The sequence below is a fragment of the Equus przewalskii genome, chromosome 30 (genome assembly GCF_037783145.1).
Source record: "Equus przewalskii isolate Varuska chromosome 30, EquPr2, whole genome shotgun sequence".
In the NCBI taxonomy this organism is placed as follows: domain Eukaryota; kingdom Metazoa; phylum Chordata; class Mammalia; order Perissodactyla; family Equidae; genus Equus; species Equus przewalskii.
Genome location: NC_091860.1, coordinates 18,723,082 through 18,747,450, shown reverse-complemented (window position 1 = coordinate 18,747,450; position 24,369 = coordinate 18,723,082). Strand labels below are relative to the sequence as shown.

At 45.7% G+C, this 24,369-nt stretch overlaps 1 protein-coding gene across 1 annotated transcript in view; it reads right to left on the bottom strand.

The window, feature by feature from the left end:
- Window positions 1-24,369, bottom strand: part of FAM171A1 (family with sequence similarity 171 member A1) — a 129,483-nt gene that overhangs the window by 39,793 nt on the left and 65,321 nt on the right. Inside the window, exons 2-3 of the mRNA XM_070601871.1 lie at window positions 18,214-18,441; window positions 10,080-10,172 (exon numbers count right to left, since the gene is read on the bottom strand). Coding sequence (XP_070457972.1) covers window positions 10,080-10,172; window positions 18,214-18,441 — 321 coding nt within the window. The remainder of the gene's footprint in view (window positions 1-10,079; window positions 10,173-18,213; window positions 18,442-24,369) is intronic.

The window sequence follows — 24,369 nt, the reverse complement described above, 5'->3', positions numbered from 1 at the left end:
TTAAGTGCCAAAATAAGACAGCTATGCTAAAAAGTACGGGAGGAACTTCAAGAGAGAGCCACCACCTGCCCAGGAGAAAAGTAACTCCAGAGGGGATATCTGTGAACTGTGTCTTGAGGCCATGTGGAGGGAGATGGGAAGAGACAGCACATCTGAAAGCAGGTCAAGCATGTGCGAGAAGCTTGAGGACTTCCCTGTGCATCAGTGCAGCCTGCATGGGCCCTGGGGCCAGAGGAGGAGGCTTGTGAAGGGGATGGTGTGTCCCACTCAGGAGTCTGGACTTGAGGAAGCCGGCAGAGGGGCGTCGACGGGGATTACTGGCATGGAAATGAAATCATCACGTTTGTTTTTACCCAGTTCTGATAGCGGGTGGGTGGGGTGATAGCTGTCGGTGCAGAGAGGCACAGTGATCAGCCCGGAGGCTGTTACGAAAGGTTCAAGCGAGAAATGATAAGCTTCCAAATAGTGACAGTGGCCCAGGGGATCAAAACAAAAGAGGTGGCTGGAGTTGAAAGCCATTTTTGGAATTCAAGAAAGGCACGGAAGTAAGAACCTGGGAAGGAGACTGAGAAGCAATGAATAAGGGAAGGGAGGCAAGAGTGATGGGGAAGAGAGAGATGTGAGAAGGAGGAAGGGCTAGGTTTGCACGGCTGGGGAGAAGCCAGAGAGGACAAGGATCGGAGACTGGCCGCAGGAGGTGGCGACTTGGTCTCTGTCGAACTCAGCAGGAGAACTGAAGGACACGTGAGGCAATGGAAAAAGGAGTTGAAGGCATGCAAGCTGCGTGCAACATCTCCAGTGTTTGGGAGGGAAAGGAAATGAGAAGACTGGAACTTGAAGGAGAAATAGGGATTAAGAAGGGTTTCTCTTGGGATGGCAAAGATGTCATAATTTTGCGAGCTGAGAAAGAACTAGAAGAGAATGATGGAAGACTTGGCACAAATGGAGGGAGCCAGGAGAGGAAGAGATGAAGAATGGCATGGAGTGTGACTGGAAGGGGCACATGGCCGGGGGGGAGGAACCAGAGGGAGGGACATCACAACATCATCTTAGAAAAAGGGCAGGAAGAAGGCCACTGGAGGCATCCTTCCCTGCTGGCAAGGTCATTACTAAGAGGAGGGCATGAAGGTTGGGTGGGGTGTGAAGGGTGCAGTGGAGAACTTACAGCAGGCGCCCTGGGGAACAGAAAAAGGACCATCTAGGGGACAGGGAAGAAAACAGCAGAGGGGCCCAGCAGAAGATGGAGACTACCGACTTGGCTGGTGCTCGTTAGTCTGACGACAGTGCGGCCATGAGCGGCCTGGAGCATCTTTATGGTACCTTCCTATTTACTGTCACGTTGTTCTTAGTCAATAAAATGCCCCGTTTCTCCAGAGACAGCAAGAAGGTCTGGTAGGTGCTTTGGGAGCCAGGGCCGCAGGCTGGCTGCCACAGTCTAGTCCCCAACATTCCAAGAACTCCAGCATTACCATCCATACCTTATAATTCCTCATCTTGAGATGTAAACTTTGGAATCACCACCAAATTCCTTCCGACAAGGTTTTGGTGTGAATGTAATCTTCAGCAAAGTACAAAACACTCTCAAAGGAATGATTCTTATAAAATAATTGACAAGCGTTCTGTCTTACCATCTTATTGAAAAGTTTAAGAGCAATTTGCGAGCATTCTGGGACAACGAGCACATTTTCAGATACAGCCGATGTCGGGAAGAATCTCAGTAGTTAACCAATGACTAAGCTGGCCCTTCCCCTTTGCCATGCTGTTACCATATGGCTGTTCCAGACTTTCTTTATACAACAATGTCAACAACAGCAACATGATTGCTTTCCTTATTTTAAATGGAAAGGATCGTTGACTGCTAAGGCTGGTTCCATTGGAAACTTGCATTTACTGTACACCTCGTGTGTCTGATGGCACTCTAAATAATCCCACTATCTGATGAGAGAATAGTTTTATGCTGTATGTGGTCAGAATTGAAAATACACACCCTACCCACAGGGAAGAAAACAAGTGGGCAGGATTTGCATTTTTCAAGGAAAACTCTCATTAACCATGAGTCGATTCTATTTTATTTAGTTATAAATATTTCAAAACAAAAACTTCAACTGAGGCCTTAAGCGTCTAACTAACGAGAACAATGGCCTCCTTCCCCTCCTCTCCTGGTCTCCGTCTCCCACCCGTGGCCTTCATTCTTTCAAATCTTTCACTTTAGTGTCACATGAAACCAGTGGCATCACCCAAAACTATGACAACACACATGTTAAGCTTCATCACTGAACTGTCATCATAGGATCTACCTTTTCTCGGGAGAGTTTCATATATTACAACATCTGAACAACACACCAACATTCAAATGGCTTACAGTACTTACATTTCCGATCAGACAAGAATTTATTTATTTTTCTCTTCTGAATCCACTTGAAAAAAATTAATGCACATACACTTGACTGGTTTGAGAATAAAAATTTAATGTATCATTTATAAATGCAGTGTTATATTGGTTTTATTGAACAGAACTGCAAAGACCAAAAATTATCTCCAGATGGCTTTCCTTCCAACTGGTGAGAAAACTCTGAAACAAGATCACCCAGCATTATCAGTGCCATGCCTCAACTCTCCTGAGACAAGGAAGAGTACCACTAACAGTTATTAAACTCATGAAGTAGGAGAAGTTACAAAATTAGCAAGATTTCTGTAATTTTTAAAAGCTGGAATGCAAGCGATTTTTTAGAAAGGGAGAAATGGATCTCAGCTAGTTTCTGGTTATATACAGAAGGGAGTGATATAATAGATTGGATACACTAGCTGTAATAAAAACTACCTGGATGATTTACATCCTTGGGCTTATAATATGACCATGCTTCTTGCTCCTTAGAGGAAGAAAGAGCTATTCAGTTACTCTCTCTGCGTGTATGCGTGTGCATTGTGTGTGTGAACTGTTCTCTTCTTAGCAGCCACAACAAAGAAAATAATTGACCATGGCGTGAGTAATCTATATGGGAAGTGCAAAAAGTGGTGGGATTTGGACTGTCTTTTTGTATTAGTTTAGTCAATCATTCAATGAATTGCTCATTGGGTATCTACCATAAGGCAGGTGTGGGACCAGGCCTTGGGTGTGCTAAGGTGAAAATGACATAGTCCTTGCCCTTCAGGTTTTGAAATTTTAGTTGGAGAGAGAAGGTACACTAGCAAATTTCGTAGAAAGGGAGGTATCATAAAAAGATACAGACCCCAGCTGGAGAGCTGTTTTAATGCACCTCTTCTGGTTACTAATAAGGACCCGAGGGGCCATAAGAGAGACAGGGATCTGCTGGAATCCAAAGACAGGAGCCAGGGCGCATGGAAGGCACAGGAGCGCCTGGTTCTGGGTTCAGGGCAGCTCTGGGACGACACGGCAGGAGTTTGTGGATTTCACTTGCATCCTATGCCATCGACATGACTCCACTATTCCCCAGTCTGCTTCTCTCTGACCTGCCATCACTGGCTCCCTTTTCTTACTCATACTTTCTGTTCCCTTCTAACTTGGGCTCCTAGGTGGCCTGGCACAGTCACAGACCCAGCTGTACTTCATGACCATTCAGCTGAGATTCTCACCTCTTTTTCTTAGTTGGATCCTAGTAAAAGGAAGAAAAAGAAGAGCTGACGGGTTCAGCTTTGCTCTTCCAGGTGGGTCCCAGCCCCTGGCCACACTATGGACTGGTCACCCCTGAGTTGAGAGTCACATGATCTAAGCCCCTTGGCAGCTGAGGTTGAAGGGCAAGGCACCAGCATGACTCACATCTCCAGGGAAGACACAGAAAAGACTCCTGGAGGATGTGGCCTTGAAGCTGGTCTTGACGTCCAAGTAGGCCTTGAAGACAGATTGGAAGATGGGGCGGATATCCCAGACGGAAAACAGAAAAAGAAATTCCGTTAGGCTGGAACACAATACCTGAAGGGGAAGAACACTGACAAGGGAAGATGACGCCAGATCACCAGGCCAGTGCGCACTGCATCGTAAGGAGACTGGGTTTTAGTCTACGGGCAAAGGAGAGCCACTGAAGGGAGTGAAGGAACCACAGTTCTGCTCCAGGAAGGCCGCTCGGGCAGTTTAGTGCAACATGTTTTGGAGAGGAGCTACAAGAGGCGGGAAGTCTGATTAATTTCTCAAGTCCAGCTCCAATCCTAACTCCAAGACTGGAGACAAGCGCACCAGTTGGGGGCCACTGCAGTGGTCTGAGTCGAGACTCACCAGGGCCCGAGTAAGTGCAGGGGCCATGGCAACACAAATGGGCAGTACGTGGGCAGCAGAAAAGAATGCACGTGTGCACGGTGCATCACTGCCAGATGACCTGGCTAGGAGGGCCAGGCCCACTGTGGCTCGATTGGACCCATTGAGTCTAAGAAGGGGAGATGAAGGTCACACACAATGGCTCCACGGGGAGAAGGTGACCACTTACAGAAGGTGTTTAACACAGATCCTGAGATCCTTCACGAACCCCCTCAGAGCCACCAGAGGAGATAATTAAGGGTCAGCGCTTGTGGGGGGACAGTGAGGAGCAGAGCAGACAGCGAGAAAGAGGTCTGGCAGCTACCATGGGGTAAAGTGTGGCCATAGCAATGGACGCTGTGGGCTGTAGTTTGAGCTCTTGTCACAAACACCTCGTTAAGGTCAGCATCACTCCAAGGGTGAGAGTGACTGGGAAGGGATCCACATGTGGGTGCAACGGATGTCAAAGGCACTGTGAAGGAGAAGGAGGAAGTCGACAATGAGAACTGTGGGGCCTAAAAGTCACGTATGGTAGGGGGTGCAGGGAATCTGCTCTGTGGGAAACTGTGCCTAAAAATACTGCCACCTCCGTCCCTTCTTACCAACAGCTACTTTCCAGATGACTGCGGCTGCCACCAGAGGCTCAGGGCCAGGGGACTGTCCAGCCCTGAGTGTAAGGAGCTGGGCTTTTATTCCAAGGACAATGGGGAAACCACTGAAGAACAGAAACAAGGCAACTCGAAAGCTTTTACTTTGTGAAGTCTCGATGAGGGGTTGGCAAGAGCAGGAATCGGACAACAAGTTAAAACCTCCTGCAGGTCTCTTGGGGGAAATGGCGGCATCCTGGATTCATGAGGAGGCCACATGGATGGACAGAAGAGGCTCTGCCAGAAAACTAGACGCGAGCAGAGAAGAATCAAGGATAACCCCCAGGGTGTTGGCGGGAGCACTCAGGTCTATGTTTTTATATCATTTATTGAGATGGAAGGGCAAAAACATCAAGAGTTCGGTACATATACCGTAAGTCTGAGATGCCCATCAGACATCCAAGTGGAGACATCAAATCAGCAGCCAGCTCTGAGCCTCCATCACAGGTGTAGAGTCTGGGCTGGAGGTAAGAAATTGGGAGTAATCGGCGTCTAGGGAGCATTAAAGCCCTGGGTCCATGAGGTCTTCTAGCGAAATTACCCGAAAGAAGAACGTAGACTCAGGACAGTCACTGGAGTGTTCAGAGAAGTGACTATGAGACAGGGAGAAAATCAGGACATGCTGCCACAGAAGTGAAAGGAGGGACCAGTGGTCTCATGAAAGCAGTGGTGTCTGCTGAATGCTGTGGAGAGGTCCAGGGAGATGAAGAGAGAAATGTCCTTGGGTTTGGCCACACAGGGTGGTAAGAGCCTCTGACGAGGCAGTCCGGACACAGCGATGAGGAAGGAAACGGGGCTGGAGTTTGTGGGGCAGGGAATGAGAGGCGAGCAAGCAGAGACAGGAGTGCAGACAAGCCCCGACAAGGACAGCAGAGGACAGGGCAGTGGCTGGAGCAAAGTACGGTCACGGAAGCATTTTCTAGAGATGCACGAACTTTTACATTTGCCCCCAGCAGAGTGGGAGGAAATGGTGGTGCAGGAGAGAGGGGGAAAATCATGGAAATGGAGAGATGGGATGCGGAGCACAAATAGAAGGACGGGCATGTAATGAACAGGACCTTCTTGCAATGCAGCAAGGAGTGGAGGGCAGGCTGGGGGCTTGGTGACAAGAAGGTGAAGGTTGTCAGTTTCTCAGTGAAACAGGCAGAAATGTATTAGCTGAGAGAGAGAGAGAATGTGAGTGTGTGCGTGTGCGTGTGCACACAGGAAGTCAGAAGATGGGAGAGTGGGTATGAAGAGTCAGAAAACAAATGACCAGGAAGTATCCTCTCTCCTGCAGGGCTGATGCCCCCTTGAGGTCTGTGGTCATGACCAGATGTACAACCAGTCACTGCAACTGTGAGGTTTCCTCCAGCCACATGCAGCTGTTCTGGTGTGGCCATGAGTGGCTGAGGTCAACCAGGGTCAGAAGTTCTTTAGTCAGGCAAAAATGGCAGAGGGAGAGGGAAGGAGGATTGTTCAGGGTATCTGTGGTGCTCAGGCACGGGAGGGGGGCAATCCTGAAGGCAAGGATGTGGTGGGACAGGGCACTGGAGCCCTCAGAAGTGTGTGTACCGTGGCAGCGGGTGGAATGAGGGAACGTGGTGGCTGCATTTGGAGGGTGCATTTGCTGGGATGATGAGGTCTACGGAGTGACTTGGAAGTGGGTGACTGAGGTGGGGTACAGGGAAAGCACCCCTGGAGTGGAACAGCAGCCAGGGTACCAGCAGGGCATCACCCAGGTAGATGCTATCATTCTCAATAAACAATTACAGGAGCAGCGTGAACCAGGGAAGCAGAAGCTAAAGTCTGAGTCCAGGAGGAAAGTTGACCAAGAGACGGGTGTCAAGTGGTCCGACCACCTTCTAAGGAGCTACAGTGATGGAGGGAGGAAGGAGGCAGAGTAATTTAAATGTTACTGCAGAGCAATGAGAGACCACTGCGTGGAAACCCAGCTCCCTACTTGAGAAGGCTGCAGGGAAGGCCGTGTCCTCAGGGACATTTCAGACCAGGAAGGCGGGCAATGTTCAGGGAAGAGGTGGAAGGGAGTTCGCTGAAGGTGTATCTGAGGCCCAGAGGACACAAGGTCAGGGTCTAGGAAGGTGGGGGTTGGGTTCTACTGGACAATGTCCCTTTCTGGTCTGTACCCTATGGCCTCACTCTTCTCTGTTTTTCAAGGCCCAGCGGCAGGTCCACACCACAGAAGCCCAGCTGCCCAGCTACTTGAGAACTTTCTAACAAAAGGTATGCTGGTGGCCCAACATCTGGAGGAAAGGATGGGCAATTCGGAGAAAGGAGAAGAAAACTAAGACAAAGGATGAGGACGACTAGTAAGACGGCAGATGACGACTAACTCTGAGGAAAAGGCAGGCAGAGGGCAAGGACCAGTTAAAAGAAAGAGAGAAATTTCTAATTCCTGAGCAGGTGATGAAAATTACGGCGGCTGCAGCCCTGACAACAACACGTAACATAGTAGGTGGTCAGTTTTTTAACTAAAAAATCAAAACCCTCAAGGCTGTGAAAAAAAATGGTTCTTAAGGCTTACTGAAAAAGAATACACAATATACAGTGGCTGGAACATGTTTGTGAAACTCCCTGTTTTATATCCACCAGCCCCCTGCCACGTGGGCATGGGCACAGCAACAACAGACGTGAGCAGAACAAGCAGAGTTCCAAGCCGGCCAGGTCTGAGCAGCTGGCAGGCTCCACGTGCTCAGGCCTCAGGAAATGCAAAGCAGGTATCAAACCCAACAAGAAGTCAGCCAGGTGAGTCGTAGTTTCCATCCGATATTTGAAGAGCTGCTGTCAGCTCTAAATTATACTCTGACCATCCTAATCTACACCCTGACACAAACGGGCCAGCATAGTCTGTCGGTATCAGGGACATTCATTACAACTGTTAGTTCCTTGCTATCTATCATTTCAACCAAAGGTCTTTATGAGAATTTAGCCCAGTGGAAACAACAGCAAGAGACTAAAGGTTCCTGGCTTAGTGAAGAACATGAGAAGGAAGCATAATCATTCCTTCATTTCAAGAAAATCATCATTGCACCCCCGTGTTGACTGCAGCATTATTTATAACAGCAAAGACATGGAAACAACCTAAGTGTCCATCAATGGATGAATGGATAAAGAAAATGTGGTGTGTATATATATATATATAACACACAATGGAACGTATACATATATACATGTGTGTATATATATATATACAATGGAATATTATTCAGCCATAAAAAAGAAGGAGATCCAGCCATTTGTGACAACATGGATGTTGAGGGCATGACATTAAGTGAAATAAGTCAGATAGAGAAAGACAAATACTGTATGATCTCTCTTATATGTGGAATCCAAAAAGAAACTGAACTCAGAAACTGAACAGATTGATGGTTGCCAGAGGCAGGTGGTGAGGGCTGGAGGACATGGGTGGAGGTGATCAAAGATATACACTTCCAGTTAGAAGTCCTGGGGATGTAATGTAGAGAGTATAGTTAACAATACTGTATTGCATATTTGAAAATTGCTAAGAGGTAGATCTTAAAAGTTCTTATCACAAGAAAAAAAATTCATAACTATGTGTGGTGACGGACGTTACCTAGACTTACTGAGATGATCATTTTGCAATAGATACAGATATCAAATCATTATGTTGTACACCTGAAACTAATATTTTGCATGTCAATTATACCTCAATAAAACTGGGGGGGAAATGATTATCATTTAGTCATGAAACAATAATAGCAAAGCTAATCAAAGAAAAATTGGAAAGTACCAAGGCCAACGGGCTTGGGCTGGGGTGTGATTCTAGTATGAAAGGATGCAGAGGACTCACGGCTAGCTCTGCTCTCTCTCGGGGGAGAAAAAAGATGATAGCTTATGGCTTTCACTGTGCGGATGACAGAAAAATCTGGATTTCTATTCCTGCTTTCTGTCCACAACTTGAGTCACACATGTTGCTAGACACTTCTACTTATTTTCTCTTCAAACACATCTTCTAAGAGCAGTGGCCGCATGTACACCTCTGCATGTTCCCGCAGCTACTCAATAAAAAAGGAATGAAGGAGTTCACCTCTTTTGCAGACGGCACATGCAGAGAACAATTAGTGTAAAAAGGCATTAAAATAAAGGAATAGGGGCCAGCCCAGTGGTGTAGCAGTTAAGTGCACTCACTCTACTTGGCAGCTGGGGGGTTTGCAGGTTTGGATCCCAGGTGCAGACCTAGCACAGCTCATCAAGCCACACTGTGGTGGCATCCCACATAAAATAGGGGAGGTCCCTGAAGCCTTCTGTACTAGTATCTCTGCAAGAGAGGTTAGCGGGTGAAGTCACATTTATACACCTCACTGCACGTGAGATGCGTTGGGATGAGAGAAGAAAAAGCCACATTTGATTGCCATGAACCTTTTTTTTTTAGGGTGGTTTTTTTTTTATTGTAGTAAAAAGCACAAAATATTAAATTTACCATCTTAACCATTTTTTTTTTTTGAGGAAGATTAGCCCTGAGCTAACTACTGCCAATCTTCCTCTTTTTGCTGAGGAAGATTGGCCCTGAGCTAACATCCGTGCCCATGTTCCTCTACTTTATACGTGGGACGCCTACCACAGCATGCCATTGCCAAGCAATGCCATGTCTGCACCTGGGATCCGAACTGGCAAACCCCAGGCTGCTGAGAAGTGGAACGTGAGCAGTTGAACCACTGCGCTACTGGGCCAGCCCCCGATCTTAACCATTTTTAAGTGTACCGTTTGGTCGTGTTAAGTATATTTACGTTATTGTGCAACAGATCTCTGGAATCTTTTTATGTCGCAAAACTGAAATTGTATACCCTCAAATGCTTATGAACCTTGAAGAGCGACCCTGTCCACCGGTCAGTGAGGCCCAGGCAAGGTCCTGGCCCTGAGGCCATGAGGTGAATATTCTCTCCTTTGGAGAGGAGAGAGAAGTGGTACAGACAGAGCAGTGAAGCATCTTCTTCTTTGTCACACACTTAAAGGCTAAGTGGGCCTGTAAGAAACAAGATCACGGCCAATGGAGAGTTTAACCAAAATTCAAATGTGTTGCACATTCACAGGGACAAAAGATGTTATGTTCAGCTCTGGGTAAATTCATTGCCAACACCATCTGACAATAAGTCATCCCTCATAGGATTTTAGTAGCCGGCCCAAAAGTCACTGTTGCTTCTCTTTTTAAATATTCAACATACCTTGGAATCCTGATACTATTTGGACCACATCTTCATACACCATTAGGGTCGCAGATCGTTCTGGAAGCAGACCAAGGCTCAGTGAAGAAAACACTGCAGAAACAAAAATGGATATAAGGGAATTCTGTTAGGTAAATTCAAATACCCACTCTAATTTTGGCAGTACTCTGCCTTCTTTGTTTTCTCTGATTTCAACGCAATCAACAATATCGACTTTTGGTACTGTGACATAAGAAGAAATGTATATTTGGTCTCTGCCCCTGGTTCCTGACACAGAGCTCCTAAATGCCTTGTAATTTCCTGAGTGATGGGGGATCAGAGCATCTTTTGCTCTAATGAGGTGACTCTTGGTAGATTCCTGGATGGCTTCAGGTTGGGGCTTGGTCACCAGAAAGACCAAGCCATGATTAGAAGCTTGGAACTTTCAGCTCCGCCTCCCATCCTCTGGGAAGGAGAGAGGGGCTGGAGATTGAGTTAATGATCGATTGTGCCAACATGATGGAGCCTCCCAAAAGTATGGGGTTCGGGGAGCTTCTGGGTTGGTGAACACATCGACATGCCGGGAGGGTGCACACCCCAACTCCATGGGCACAGAAGCTCCTCCACTCAGGACCCTTCCAGATCTCAACCTGTGTACCTCTTCATCTGGTTGTTCATCTGTGTCATTTACAATATCCTTTATAATAAACTGGAAAATGTAAGTGTTTCCCTGAGTTCTGTGAGCTCTTACAGCAAATTATCAAACCCAAGGAGGGAGTCGTGGGAACACCTGATTTATAGCCAGTCGGTCAGAAGTACAGGTGACAACCTGGGACCTGCGTCTGATGTGGGGGACAGTCTCGTGGGACTGAGCCCTTAACCTGTGGATTCTACACTAACTCTGGGTAGTTAGTATCAGAACTGACTTGAATTGTAGGATGTTCAGCTGGTGTCCAGGGAGTTGGAGAATTGGTTGGTTTGAGGAAAAATCTCCACTTATTTGGTGTCAGAAGCGCTGTGAGTAGAGAAAAGGGAAACAGTTTCTCCTTTTAGTAGGATTAGCAAAAGACTTTCAAAATGCCACCACAGTACTACAGTCTCTCATAACAACGGCTAACCCTACAATGGGCAACCATTTTTCATTTGTTAGAAATTTTTACAAGTATCTGAATCTCTTCATACTAGGAATATATCAAGGTACACACTATATGAGTGTAATACATAAAGTTAGATATTAACATTAAAAAATACTTTAAAAATACGTGCTTAGGTTAACGTGTTCCTCATTATAAAAGAATATTCTGCCCTATTCTGGAAACCAATAAGATGACAGAACTGGTGCTATTTTAAAATTCTCACTTAAGGACCTGAGGATTTTCGACTAAAAAACTCACAAAACCTACAAATTTCTGGGTAGAACATGGATTTAAGACAAAACAAATAAAAGTAGTATGGAATAATAATCTCTAACATTACTGAACCCTTCCTAACATGTCAGACATTATTCTAAGTGCCTTAATTTGGCAATTTATTTAAATCTCAAAACAACTCTATGAAACAGGTATTATTAACATGCCCACTTGACAGGTAAGGAAACAGGTCTATATATAAGGAATTAACCTGTCTAAGGTCCCACAGCTGGTGAATAAGGAGCCAGGATTTGAACTCTGGGGTCTGCCCTCCACTGCTATGCCCCACAGACTCAAATTCTAAGGCTCCTTAGACTTTATCCAACTCAAGCCTCTAACTTTAAACAGGAGGAAAGTGAGGGCTAGAGAGGTGAAGTGGCGTTCTGGGAAGATATCAGGAACCAGAAATATCAAGTGCTAAGAATATCAATTGCTTAGCGCTGCTGGCTCTTCATAGTGCCAGAGAAGACCAGAGAGCTGGCCTTGGACATGACCCCTCTTTTCACAGACTCCTTACATGGTCAATTTATTGAGCTGCCACTCTATGCACGCTCACTGCTGGATCCTGTGGAAAAGATCAGCGTTGGAGGCAGTCTGTGCCTTCAAGGGTTCCACATTAGAAGGGGACTCGGACACACAACAAATAGTCATATGAGAAGTAGAATGTGGCCAGCACCATGAGGAAGATCACCTTGGTGCTATGGAAAACCATCTGGTGGTTCCTCAAAATATTAAAAATAGTTACCAGATGACCCAGCAATTCCACTCCAAGAGAACTGAAAATCATATTCACACAAAAGCTTGTACACAAATGTCCATAGCAGCAGCAGTCAGAATAGCCAAAAAGTGCAAACAAGTCAATAGACATCAACTGATAACAGATAAATAAAATGTGGTCTATCCATACAGCAGTATATGGTTTACTCATAAAAAGGAATCAAGCATTGATTCATGCTGCCACATGGAGGCACCTTGAAAACATTATGCTAACTGAAAGACACCAGACACAAAGGCCACATTTCGTAGGATTCTCCTTATCTGCAGGGTCCAAAATACGCAAATCCATAAAGAAACAGAGGAAATGAGTGGATGCCAGGGACTAAGGGGAGTGGGATATAGCGAGTCAAAGCTCATGGGTATGGGGTTTTTTGGGGTGAAGAAAATATTCTGGGATTAGATAGTGGTGATGGTTGTACAACCTTATGAATTACACACTTTAAAATGGTGAATTTTATGGTATACGAATTATATCTCAAATACAAAAAAAAAGGAAAAGAATAAAAAAAGAATTCATCTTGGGGGTTCAAAGTTAGGAGAGAAATCCACAGCAGGTTGGGGAGGGAGCATCAGGTAAGCAGCGTGAGCCAGGACTACAGGGAGGAACTGGAACTCCTGCATGACCATTTCAAAGGTAACCATAACCTTCTTTAACAATGATCCCTTCACCCAACGGCCCTGGGTGCCTCATGGTCAGGAAGAAAGGACCGATTGTTGTAACAATGTTGCCTGCAGGAAACACCTCACCTCCAATCTCAGGCTAGTGTTTCACCCTCTGCCTCTCCGAGTGCAGATGCCTGGACCACCCTGGTCCATTAGAGAGCTCACACAGATCCTGAATGGCATTTCCTGGGCCCTGAAAACTTGCGCTGACTGGTCTGGGGACTCTGAGCTCTGACGTCACCTGTGATCAGTCTCTCGAGATGTGTCTGACCATCGTAGGGTGATTTGTAAACATTTCTCACCTACAACATTTGGGACTTCCATACATAAGGCATCGGCGCTAGCAAACTGTTTCTCAAACCTTATTTTATATAGGAGAAAAAAGGATTTCTTGTAAGAGTATGCTGTGTGGCAGCAGAGGCACCAGGGGGGGCTTCCTGGAGTGAGAGGCACCACAGACCTCAAACCGAGCAGGTCTCCTCACACCAAACAGGTGTTTATTTTTTTTGATAAGTAGAGAGAAAGGAACATCTAACTCCATCTGAGAGAGGCAGGAAGACTTCAGGGAGCAGTAAACAGCCACGCTGGGCATTAAAGGAGAGAGGACAAGCTTGCGAAGAGAACAACGGTAAAGGAAAAATAGTGCGGACACACACAGAGTGGGAGAAATGTCAGATTGCTCCAGAGAATGACCAATTGCCCAGGATGACTAGATCATGAGATATGTAAGGGAGAAGCAGCTAGGGGAGGAGAGTGGTTGTTGTGTTTTGTGTGTGTGTGTGTGTGTGTGCGTGTATGTATTTAAGAAACTGTGTGTCTTTAAGACACATGGAGGCTGTTCTGAAGGGGCAGACTGATCTGGCCAGGGGCTGCTCCAATAGTCCTGGACCATTGCAAAAGGCCTGGGCTAGGGCAATGGCTAGGAGATGGAAATAATTAAGGTGTGGAACTATAGTCTTCACTGGATGGATTATATTTTCTATAGCTAAATTTGTTCTATCTGTTTGCCAAAGGTAAGGGCGCTCTCCTTATGTGGGGTTCTCCCCTCCCCAATCTATACCTTCTTCCTTGAAAGGGAAAAAGGATGCACATCTTCCAGGAACTATTGTTAGGGATGAAAAAAAGAGATCCATTCCAAAATCTTGTAAGAATGCTTATGCAAACAAAACCATGTATGCATGTGTAGTAAAGAAAAGATTCTTTAGTTTCAAATTTTTAACATATTTTAGAAGAGGCTCTCCACTCTTCTCTCTTCCTTGCCCAATTATCGCCAAAAGACCAAGTGTTCGTCTTGACCGCCAAAAATACGCATAAAAATAATAGTTTACTCTGCTTTTCACAACAGACCAGTCTAAATTTTGGTCACATTTTCTGTTAGAGTCTACTTAAGAGTACCTTTGTTGTGTTGAAAAGGCGAGCAGACAAAAATACTCAAAGACATGGGAGGGTCCCTGAAAATTATTCAGTCTAATTAATTTAGCTTTAGAATTGAGAAAAATGGGCCCAGAAGGGCTTGATGGGCCGACATGTGTCTTCACACCTCATCCAAAACTCTTTCAATTAAACCACATTATTTCCATTTTTCGACTCCTTTAAGAAAACGGACATTATGGAAACGGTTGCTTTTTATCAAATGATCATGTTAACACAGTGAAGTGAATGTAATTAAAGTAAAGTCGATCTTCATTATTTGTGGATTCAGTATTTGCGAATGTGCCTACTCACTAAAATTTATTTGTAACCCCCAAATCAATACTCGTGATGCTTTAAATGCATATGTAAAGAGTGGTCAAAAATTTGAGTTTTCTGATGTACAGGTTCCCAGCTGAGGTTGACCAAGGCGATGCTCTGCCTTCTTGTTTCAGCTCTCATCTTATAAGCGTGCTTTGTGCGATCTATTTAGCTCCAAGTTTCTTGCATTCTTGTGCTTTATGTTGCTGATTTCACTGTGTAAAATGGCCCCCAAGTGGAGAGCTGTCTGGTGTTCCTGAGAGCAGGAAGGCTGGGATGGGCCTTCTGGAGAAAATACATATGCTAGGTCAGCTTCACTCAGGCAGGAGTTACAGTGCTGGTGGCTGTGAGTTCAATGTCAGTGAACCAAAAATACATATTAAATAAAGTGTCTTTAAACAGAAGCACACAGAAAACAAGGTGATCTATTGATCAGTTGACAAAATGTGACCAGAGGCTCACAGGAACACAACCCTACATGTCCCCTAGAAGCATCGACTCAGTATTCACTAATTCAATGTCGCAGTGACTTTATAGAACACAACTACTGTGAATAGTGAGAATCGACTACACTTTGCGCTGCCACTCTCCTAGCAAAGGTGGAGTTATGGTCTCCAGATACCATTTAAACATCTCTGGGTTGTTTCCAGTGATTTCTCAAGGTGAAAAATAGGGGAGGTCAAATATTTTCTTTAGATATAACCTAATAAAGATCACCTTTCCTACTTTGTTGGCCTTCTCAGGGTTCTGTGTCAGGCCCACTTCCCTCCACTCTTTGGATGAGGGCATGGTTTTGATTCTCACCTCAACACTGCTAATGACCCCTGAACTACACCTCTCGAAACCCCCTGAACCCCCAAATCATTTCAAACTAAAGGCCAAATGCACATGGTGTCCCAGAGGCAGTTCAAATCCAGTCTACCCTACCCTAAGCTCGTTATCAACTATGACCCAACACTCATGCCTTTCCTCCCATCTTCTCTACCTCCTCAGCATCTGCATCCATCTCGCCTGAGCCCCAAGCTTGGGAAGAGGGGTGCGCACAGGGAGGAGGAAGGGGGTTTCTTTTAACCTACTGTATCCGTTGGGTCAACTTTAGGGAACCATAGTGTGGCAGGTCTCCCAATTCCATCACCTCTCTGTTCTATTCACTCTATCACCAGCCAGAAACCCAAGATTCAGTTCACATTTCTTCTAACTCATCTTTTCCCTTACCTTGCTCCCATCCACTCCTCAAGACTTTCTGGATTTTGCCTGCTAAACACCTCCCAGGTTTATCCCCCTTTCTCTAAAATTTCTGTAAATGATCTCCTTAGTTGTATCTATATCAACTCCACTTTCCATAGCTCATAAAGCAGTGGTCTCAAACTTTGGTGAACACTTTTGTCCATGAGAAGGTGGAAGTGCTCGTTAATATGCAGATTCCTGAGTCCCCCTAGCCGGATTGAATGGTTGAGTCCTAGAATCTGTATGTTTTTACAAGCACCTCCTGATGCTAACATCTATTCATCCTCAAGACCCAGCTCCCCCCGTCCCCTCCAAGAAGCCTCCATTCACTCACCTAGACTGGTTAACGTTCCTCTCCAGCCTCCCCTGCGTACACAGACACTGAAATCCATCAGAGCATTTATCCCGTTAGATGGAAAAGGCTTCTGTGGCTGACTTCATAACTAAACTGTAAACTCCCTAGGGGCAAGTTCTGTGTCTCTAGAGCTGTATTCTCAGTGCCCAGGGCAGTGACGGCTCATAGTAGATACTTAATAACTATACATTGAAGTAAAGAGAGTTTTGTGAATGAGGGTAGATGCTGGGGCTTCATAAGACACCAGGGACCCTGATGGGGTGTGTCTAGCATGCAGTGGCACAGAGATGAGCACTAACTTTGGGATTTTGACAAATACTGTGCCAGGTGCTACATATCTCTTGAGCACCTACTGTGTTTTAGGCTTCATAAGGCCGTTTACATATGTTAACTACTTTTTAATCAGAACAACTCTACGAGGTGGTATCAGCTCCCTTTTAGAGATTGGCATTGAAGCTAGAGGGACTCAAGAACAGACTGGGAGGCAGAACCTATGTCAGTCGGTTTCTAAAACCCACACTGCCCCCACTCCCCAGGCAGCATCTCCTCCAGCTCTAAGCCTATCCTTGCCACTCACCCAACCTTGGTGCCGACAGATGATGTGGTCCAGGCACCAGATGGTGCGTGAGGTGAGAGGACCATCTGCTGCCCACTTACCTACCCCGTCCCAAGCTGAATCTACGTCAGGCACCATCCTTGCCCCTTGTTGTGGACAGACTGCTTTGTAGCTGTGAATGGTCACGATCATGTGATGTCATTTATAATAAGATATATCTATTTGGTCTTGGTCCCATTCCTGGCTCAGAGTTCCTAAAACCCTTGGAATTTCCTCAGTGATGAGAGGGATAAAGGTGTCTTTTGTTATTCATACCAAGCCCCTTTCAACCACACCAGAGGTTATGTTAATGTAGCGATTTTCAGACAGCATGGAAGGATGGGGGCTGGTCACCAGGGGAGTCAACCATGTGATCAGAGGGTTAGAACCTTTGGTCCCATCTCCTGACCACTGAGGAGGGAAGAGGGGCTGGAGGTTGAATCAAATGCCGATGGCCAAGGATTTAATCAATCATGCCTATGTAATTAAGCCTCTATAAAAAATCAAAAGGGAGGGGTTCAGAGAGCTTCCAGGTTGGTGAACCCATGGAGGTGCTGGGAGGGTGGCGCACCTGGAGAGGACACAGAAGCTGTGTGTGCCCTTTCCCACATACCACACATCTCTTCCTTTGAATAGCCTTTGTAATAAAGTGGTAATCTAATAAGTAAACTGTTTCTCTGAGTTCTGTGAGCCACTCTAGCAACTTAATCGACCCCAAGGAGGAAGTCATGGACACTTCTGCTCCATAGGTGGTCAGTCAGAAGCACAGGTGCCAACCTGGACTTGTGATTGGCATCTGAATTGGGGTGAGGGAGGCAGTCTTGTGGAATTGAGCCCCTAACCTGTGTGAGCTGACGCTACCTCCAGGTAGATAGGCTCAGAACTGAATTAAACTGTAGGATGCCCAGCTAGTGTTGGACAATCTGAGAATTGCTTGGTGTTTGGAAAAAACCCCATACCTCAGGTGATCAGAGGTGCAGGAAGTGAAGAATTGAGAGGAGGTAAGAAGGGGAAAAGAGGAAGATAGTCTCGCCATCACCTGCCACCTCTTCGGACAGCCCTGATCTCAGGCCCGTGAAGCAGAAGGAGGAAGCTCCATTCCAGAGCACTGCCTGATGCCATGCTGCTACTTACAATCAACAAGATACAAAACGGAACACTGGGGAAGTGAGCAGACACTCTAAGCCTTTGATTCCATTGTGTGTGTAGAATAACGTGCAGCCCCGACCAGCTTCATGCCAGATCCCACCATTCCTTTACATAAGAGGCCCCAAAAGCAGAGACTAAACCTGTATTTTCCTGATTGTCTGACTTCCACTTTCAAAATTGTTTCTGTGTCTGACTCCACCACTAGCCCGACCACGAGCTCTGTTTTGAGAAAGGTTAAGACCACCTTACCAGGTAATCGGATTGGCTTCCATGGGGCAGAGTTTGGCACGTAGGCATGCTTCGTGGCAGTGACGATCAACTGACTGCCCAGCTTATACTGGAACTTGATGAAGGCGACGCCATCTGTCCCTGAGGTACCAGAGGCAATGGAGACCTGATTGGTGAAAATTTCAATGAGCGCATCTGGGACGGGCTGATGGGTGCTGGCGTCACTGATGTGGACCTTCAGCGTGACGTCTGCAAGAAGGAGAAAGCAACACAGAACAACTACTGTTAATTAATTGGGCCACTTCAAGAGCGATTCCGTGTTAACTGTGATAGGAGGTGGAAAGCGGGATGGGCTAAGAAAATCTAATCTACATCCAAAATGGGAATCATTTTAACCAGGGAAAACTTTACACAATTTCCTCTTTTCTTCAGAACCACTGCTGGTCCCAAACTGCTTTCCTCTGGCTCTTCCTTGCTCACACCGACACATAATTGAGAGAAGAATTCTATCCCTTTAAGACATTATGCAACACACACAATACTTTTTTTATTCCTCTGAGCATTACTGGCAAACACAGCCCAAACAAGGCTGGGCTGCCCCAGAAGAGCCTGCAGGCTCTAAGATTTGCAGCCATATTCTTCAACAGTCCTGGCGAACATGGATATGGGCAACCCAGGCTCGCTGTGCTGGTAATTATGAAGACTAGACCGAAAAGTGTCCAAAATACCTTTAAAAGGGAGGACCCAAAGAGTGGGAGATGAGAAGGTGAGAGGAAGAAAAAAATAAAAAGTAGACATTTGAAAAGATTGATGAAGTTGAGTTAGTAATATTGGCAAAAACAGATAATGAATGTAGGAAAGCGACAGATCCAAATTAAAGGTAAAAAATTAAAATGGAATGGATAATTTTCATTTATTCATGAAAGAGATGTTGACTGAGCTGTAACTCTGTGCCTAGAATTGTGAGTAACTGTGTAAACTACAGTGGTGAAGAAAAGTGCGTGGACAGGCAGGTGCCATGCCTGGGGTACATTTGGTGCAGGCAGGAGGGGAGCACTTACGGAACAGCATGTGCAAAGGCTCAGGGGCAAGAAAAAGCCTTGCTTCCTGGAGAAACGGAAACAGGTTCTGAAAGCTGGATGGAGAGTGTGAGGGATATGAGGCTCAGTGAGAGACAAGGCTAGAGGGGCAAGCAGGGGCCAGATCATTCACGGCTTTAGAAGTGACCTAAAGGATCACTCTTTATTCCAAGGGCAATGGGAAGTCAGAGAGGAACAGAAACCCAATTTGCTATAGGAACATTTGGTTCTGGGTGAAGGACCAACCCAGGAGAGGCAAGACTGGAGACTGCACATCCAGTTAAGAGGTCTCTGTAATAACCCAAGAAGAGATGGTGGTGGACCTGGCTCCAGCATCACGGTGGATGTCAATTAAAGGACGCCAACTCCAGAACGATGTTCCAGAACAATCAGAAGTGTATCATGCTCCAATAAACCCCTTTTGCTTAGGTGTGAAGGGAGTGAATGATGCCCAGTGACATAAGTCCACTTGGCCACTCATAGGCTCTCCTTGTCATACATTTTGAGCTGCCTCAGATCTGAAAGCCCTATTGGTGACTTGAGAGAAGGATTTGGGGCAAGGAATAGCAAAGCACTACCAGGTGACAAGGGGGGCTCATGTCTACAGAACCTACAGAGGCTCATGTACAGAAGCTACAGTGGTCTGGCTCAGAGGACAGACCACCAATGAGGCTGGCCAAGGCTGGCTGGGGGAGTGCCCGACAGTGAGGGGAGGAGGTGGCAGAGCTGGCCGTGTGGGAACTGCCCACTAGCTCCTCCTCTAGAGTCCTAAGTTTCAACCTCAGCTCCATCAAGTTCTAGCCATGTGGCCTTGGGCAAGTTACCGGTCCTCTCCAGGTCTCAGTTTCCTCATCTACAAACTGGGGATGACCTCAACAGGTCTCAACATCCAAGTAGAGATTTCTGGTGTAATGCTTGACAGAGGAAACCAAACACAGGCTATGACCATTACACTATTCCAATGACTGTGCTTGAAAGCATTTGGTCATAGGGTCCGAGGTGCCAGGAGGGGCACAGGAAGGGAGCTGGAGGGGAGAAAGGAATAAAACACAGTGGAGGGATGGGACGCCCCTCTCAGCGGGTAATAACTTTATGTCGAAAGCTCTTCCTTCATTGGGGCAACCACATCGAGAAGAACTTCTTCTGGTTCAAGAACCTCCGCCTTGGTAACTTGCCAGCTATCTTATGATACTAAAGCAAAGTTCAGTCGGTCAATCATTTTCTCCCCCATTTTTTCACATACTGACTTAATACATTTCTGGACTAGATGACCATAAAGAACAGCTAAAGAATCTTACAAGTAGGTACTATAGATCTGTACCAAACAAATCTCTCAAAACCCCGTACAGAGAAGAAAGAGAAATGCTACAAAAATGGAACCTGGCTACTCATACTATAGAAGCAAAAACTAACGCCAAAAGAGGGAGAAAATCAACATCCTGAAAACCAAGGATATGACATTACAAAATATATTTAGTCTATTCCCCCAATCTTAGTGTTATCTTAGTGCACATTTGCAGGACGCACGCCACACAGGTGTTTTCTTATTTAACCCGGTCTTCCTCGTCCCCAGGTGGTGTGCAAAGCTCTAACATAAACGAACTCATCTTTCATTATATTCACACAGCTGAAATCCGCTGGGATAGGGCAAGTGGGAAAGCAGCTTTGGAGGGCTGCGTCGATGATTTGTGTCATTTTAAGGTAATGCAACATTTATTAACAGTTGGGATTACAAGGTTTCTGCTCTCACTTCACTGTGTTCTGAGGAGCCAAAAGCAGTTGAGACTGTGAGAAAGCTAAAGAATTTTGGAATAAAAAGAGAAAGAGAGAGTTTTACCATAATCAACATCCTAGATTCTACCGCTTGAATTTCCTCTAATACGGGAAGCCTAGTTTATGGTCTGCAATTGTATACTTTGAAAGAGATAATCAGCTGCTTCTTTGGATAGGATAGGATGGGAGAAGACGACAGTATGGTTAGGTAATTATCACAGACCACTGCGGTATCATTTTTATAGACTAACATCTAGAATTAGGTTATCCATTCAACCAGCAAATTATTCCTACCAGGGGAGTAATCTTATGACGAGGTAAGGCACTCCTTACTAACGCTGCTCTCATTTTGCAGGTAAAAGGAAGACCCTATAAATGGCCCCAGACCTAAACAGGCATGAAGATGCGCCACGTACCTTTGGCCAGCGAGAGCTTAGAGATCCTGCCAGGCTGGGGCATCTGATCACTAAATCGAAACTGGGACCTTGTTCTTTTACTCCTCACCCTGCACATCCATCACCAACTTCTGCTCATTTTGATTCCAGAATATGTATCTCAGAGCAGGCCTTTCTTTCCCGTCCCTGTTAACGCTGCCCTATTTCAGGCCCTTGCCATCTTCCACCCAGACCCCTACTCAGCCTCTTCACAGAAACTGCCAGTCTTCAGGCCTGCCCCGAAATCCCACTGAAGCCAGAGGGAGCCATCTGAAATACCCATCTGACCACCTCCTGTCCCCCTTCGAATCCTTTAGGGTCCCCCACCAAACATGGCCAAGCACACAACATGGCTGACTGCCTGTTATTGGATGGTCCAGGAGCTAAGAATGATTTTTACACTTTTAAATGATTGAAAAAGAAATGCAAAGAGCAACAGTTCATGTCACAGGAGCATTATCTGGAACTCAAACTTCTGTGTCCATAAATAAAGTTTGATCGGCACACAGCCACACACATTCACATATTGTCTAAGGCAGTTTTTGCGTTACAATGGTGGAATCCAGAAGTTTTGACAGAGAGCATATGGCCTGCAAAGCCTAAACTACTCATTTTTGGCTCTTTAAAGAAAATATCTGCCCACCTCTGACCTGCAGCACACACTTCAAGGCGTCCACGGTCCTCCACCATCAGGCCCCATCTGATCCCCACACACTACCCGCAGGCCCCCAGACACCGTCCCTTTGTTTTCCCATTTCCTTCTTCCTTCCTGCTGCTGCTTCTCATCTTTGTAGGAAATTTCTTTCTCCAACTTGACTGTCACGTTGCTAATTCCTATTCATCTTTTGAAAACCCGAGTTAAGGTTTATTCAAGAAATTATTCCCGACTCACCAACCTCTTGCGACAATGGGTTGGAGGGGCCCTCATCTCCCCAACACGGAAAACTGTATATACTGACACTGCTCCTTCTCCATTTCCATTTCAGTCAGTACTCATTGTAGGCTGACTATGTGGTAGAAAACAGACAACGGTGAGCAGACCCCCGACCTTGAGGAGCTTTCAAGATTCGGTAAGTACCAAGTTTAATTAGGAACTGGGAGAATGCCTCCAAGGAAAACTGGGTACCACAGGACAGCCCAGTGCAGTGGAGACCTACTTTCAACTGGGTGGTCAGGGAAGGCCTTTTGAGGTGGTGTCATTAAGCTCAAGCCTGAGGACACACAGGAACCAGCCAGGCACAGAGGCGCAGGCAGAGGGTCAAATGCCCTGAGGTGGCAACGCCCTGGTTGCTTGACCTGAATGAAACCCAGCGTGGAGGGAGATGTCAGAGCACAGCCAACCATCCCCCAACACTGTGCTGTCCAGTACAGGAGCTGCTAGCCACAGGTGGGAACATACATTTGTGTTTAAATTAACTAAAATTAAATTAAATTAGAAATTGAGCTCCTTGGTTACACTGGGCTCATTTCAAGTACTCAGCAGCCACATGTGGCTAGCAGCTCCTGTACTGGACAGCACAGAGAGAACATTGCCATCATCTCAGAAAGTGCTATTGGACAGTGTGGATAATGTATCACAAACTCTCGTCTCAGAATCTGAGTAAAGAACTCCAGGGTATCCAAATGGTTCCAGGAACCCCTAAGGGAGATACATCCGAGTGCAATGCTAAAGCAGTGTCTCAGCAGCCCTCACGGATGGATCTGACCTTCACGTGAGGTCCTCATAGTGACTTCAAAGGCTCTCTGTGTTCTCCTCCCCTCAACCAAATGACGTCCCTGCCCTCCTTTCCTGCATCTTCCCCCACTCAGGGGCGGCGAGGCCAGCATGCTCTGAACATGCTTTGCACCGACTGTTTCCTTGCTGGGCTCACTCTCCCCTCATACCCATCCCCACAGTTCACTCCCTCACCTCCTTCAGGCTCTGCTTAGACGTCATCGCCTGAATGCGGCCTTACTGAACACGGGCTATTTTAAAAAAATTTTTCTTATGGAAATTTTAGAAAACATAGAAAAGTAGAAAGAACAGTATGAGGAACTCCCTGCACTAATAAACAAGTTTCAAATATCAACTTTCTACCATTCTTTTCTCAATTATTGGCCTACTACCTGATTCCTCCTTCCTTCCTTCCTCCTTCCTTCCTGCTTTCATCCCTTCCTCCCTTCCTTCCTTCCTCCCTCCCTCCCCTTTTTTTGCTGGAACATTCTGAAACAAACCCTAGACATCATATTAGGTCACATTATTTCCCTACAAATATTTCAGCTTACAACAGATAAGGAATTTTAAAAAACATATCCAAAATGCCATCATCATACCCAATTCCTATCACAATCTCTTTATATCATCTCATACCCAGAAAGTATTCAATTTTCTCTGATTATCTAAAAACAATTTTTTTACAATTCTGACCATCCTACCTAAAATGTCCATCGAGACCTCACTCTGCACTTCTGATGTTATCTTGCTCTGCTTTTTCTTTCGCGCATTACACTTATCCATTCTAATATGTTACAATTTACATGTTTATTAACTGTCTGACTCTTCCAGAATGGAAGCTTTGAACGAGCTGTTTTGTCTGTTTCTTTCATCTTCCTTATTCCTGCGTCCCAAGGACAGAGAACAGTGTCTGCCACAGGGCCGCCACTCAATGTATGTTGAATGAATCCCTGAGACTACCAGGCATTTCTGGACATCCTCTGGTACATGGCCTAAACATTCCTGGTTTTTATTGTTGTTCCATTTACTTCTTATTCATTATTGTTTTAAATAGATACCATCCAAATTCATCTGAGAAGCACTCATCAATTCAGATAACTAATCAGTTGTACTTGATCAGGAAATATTTATTGATCAGCTACTGTATAGTGTGACAGTAGGTACTGTGGGAGATTCA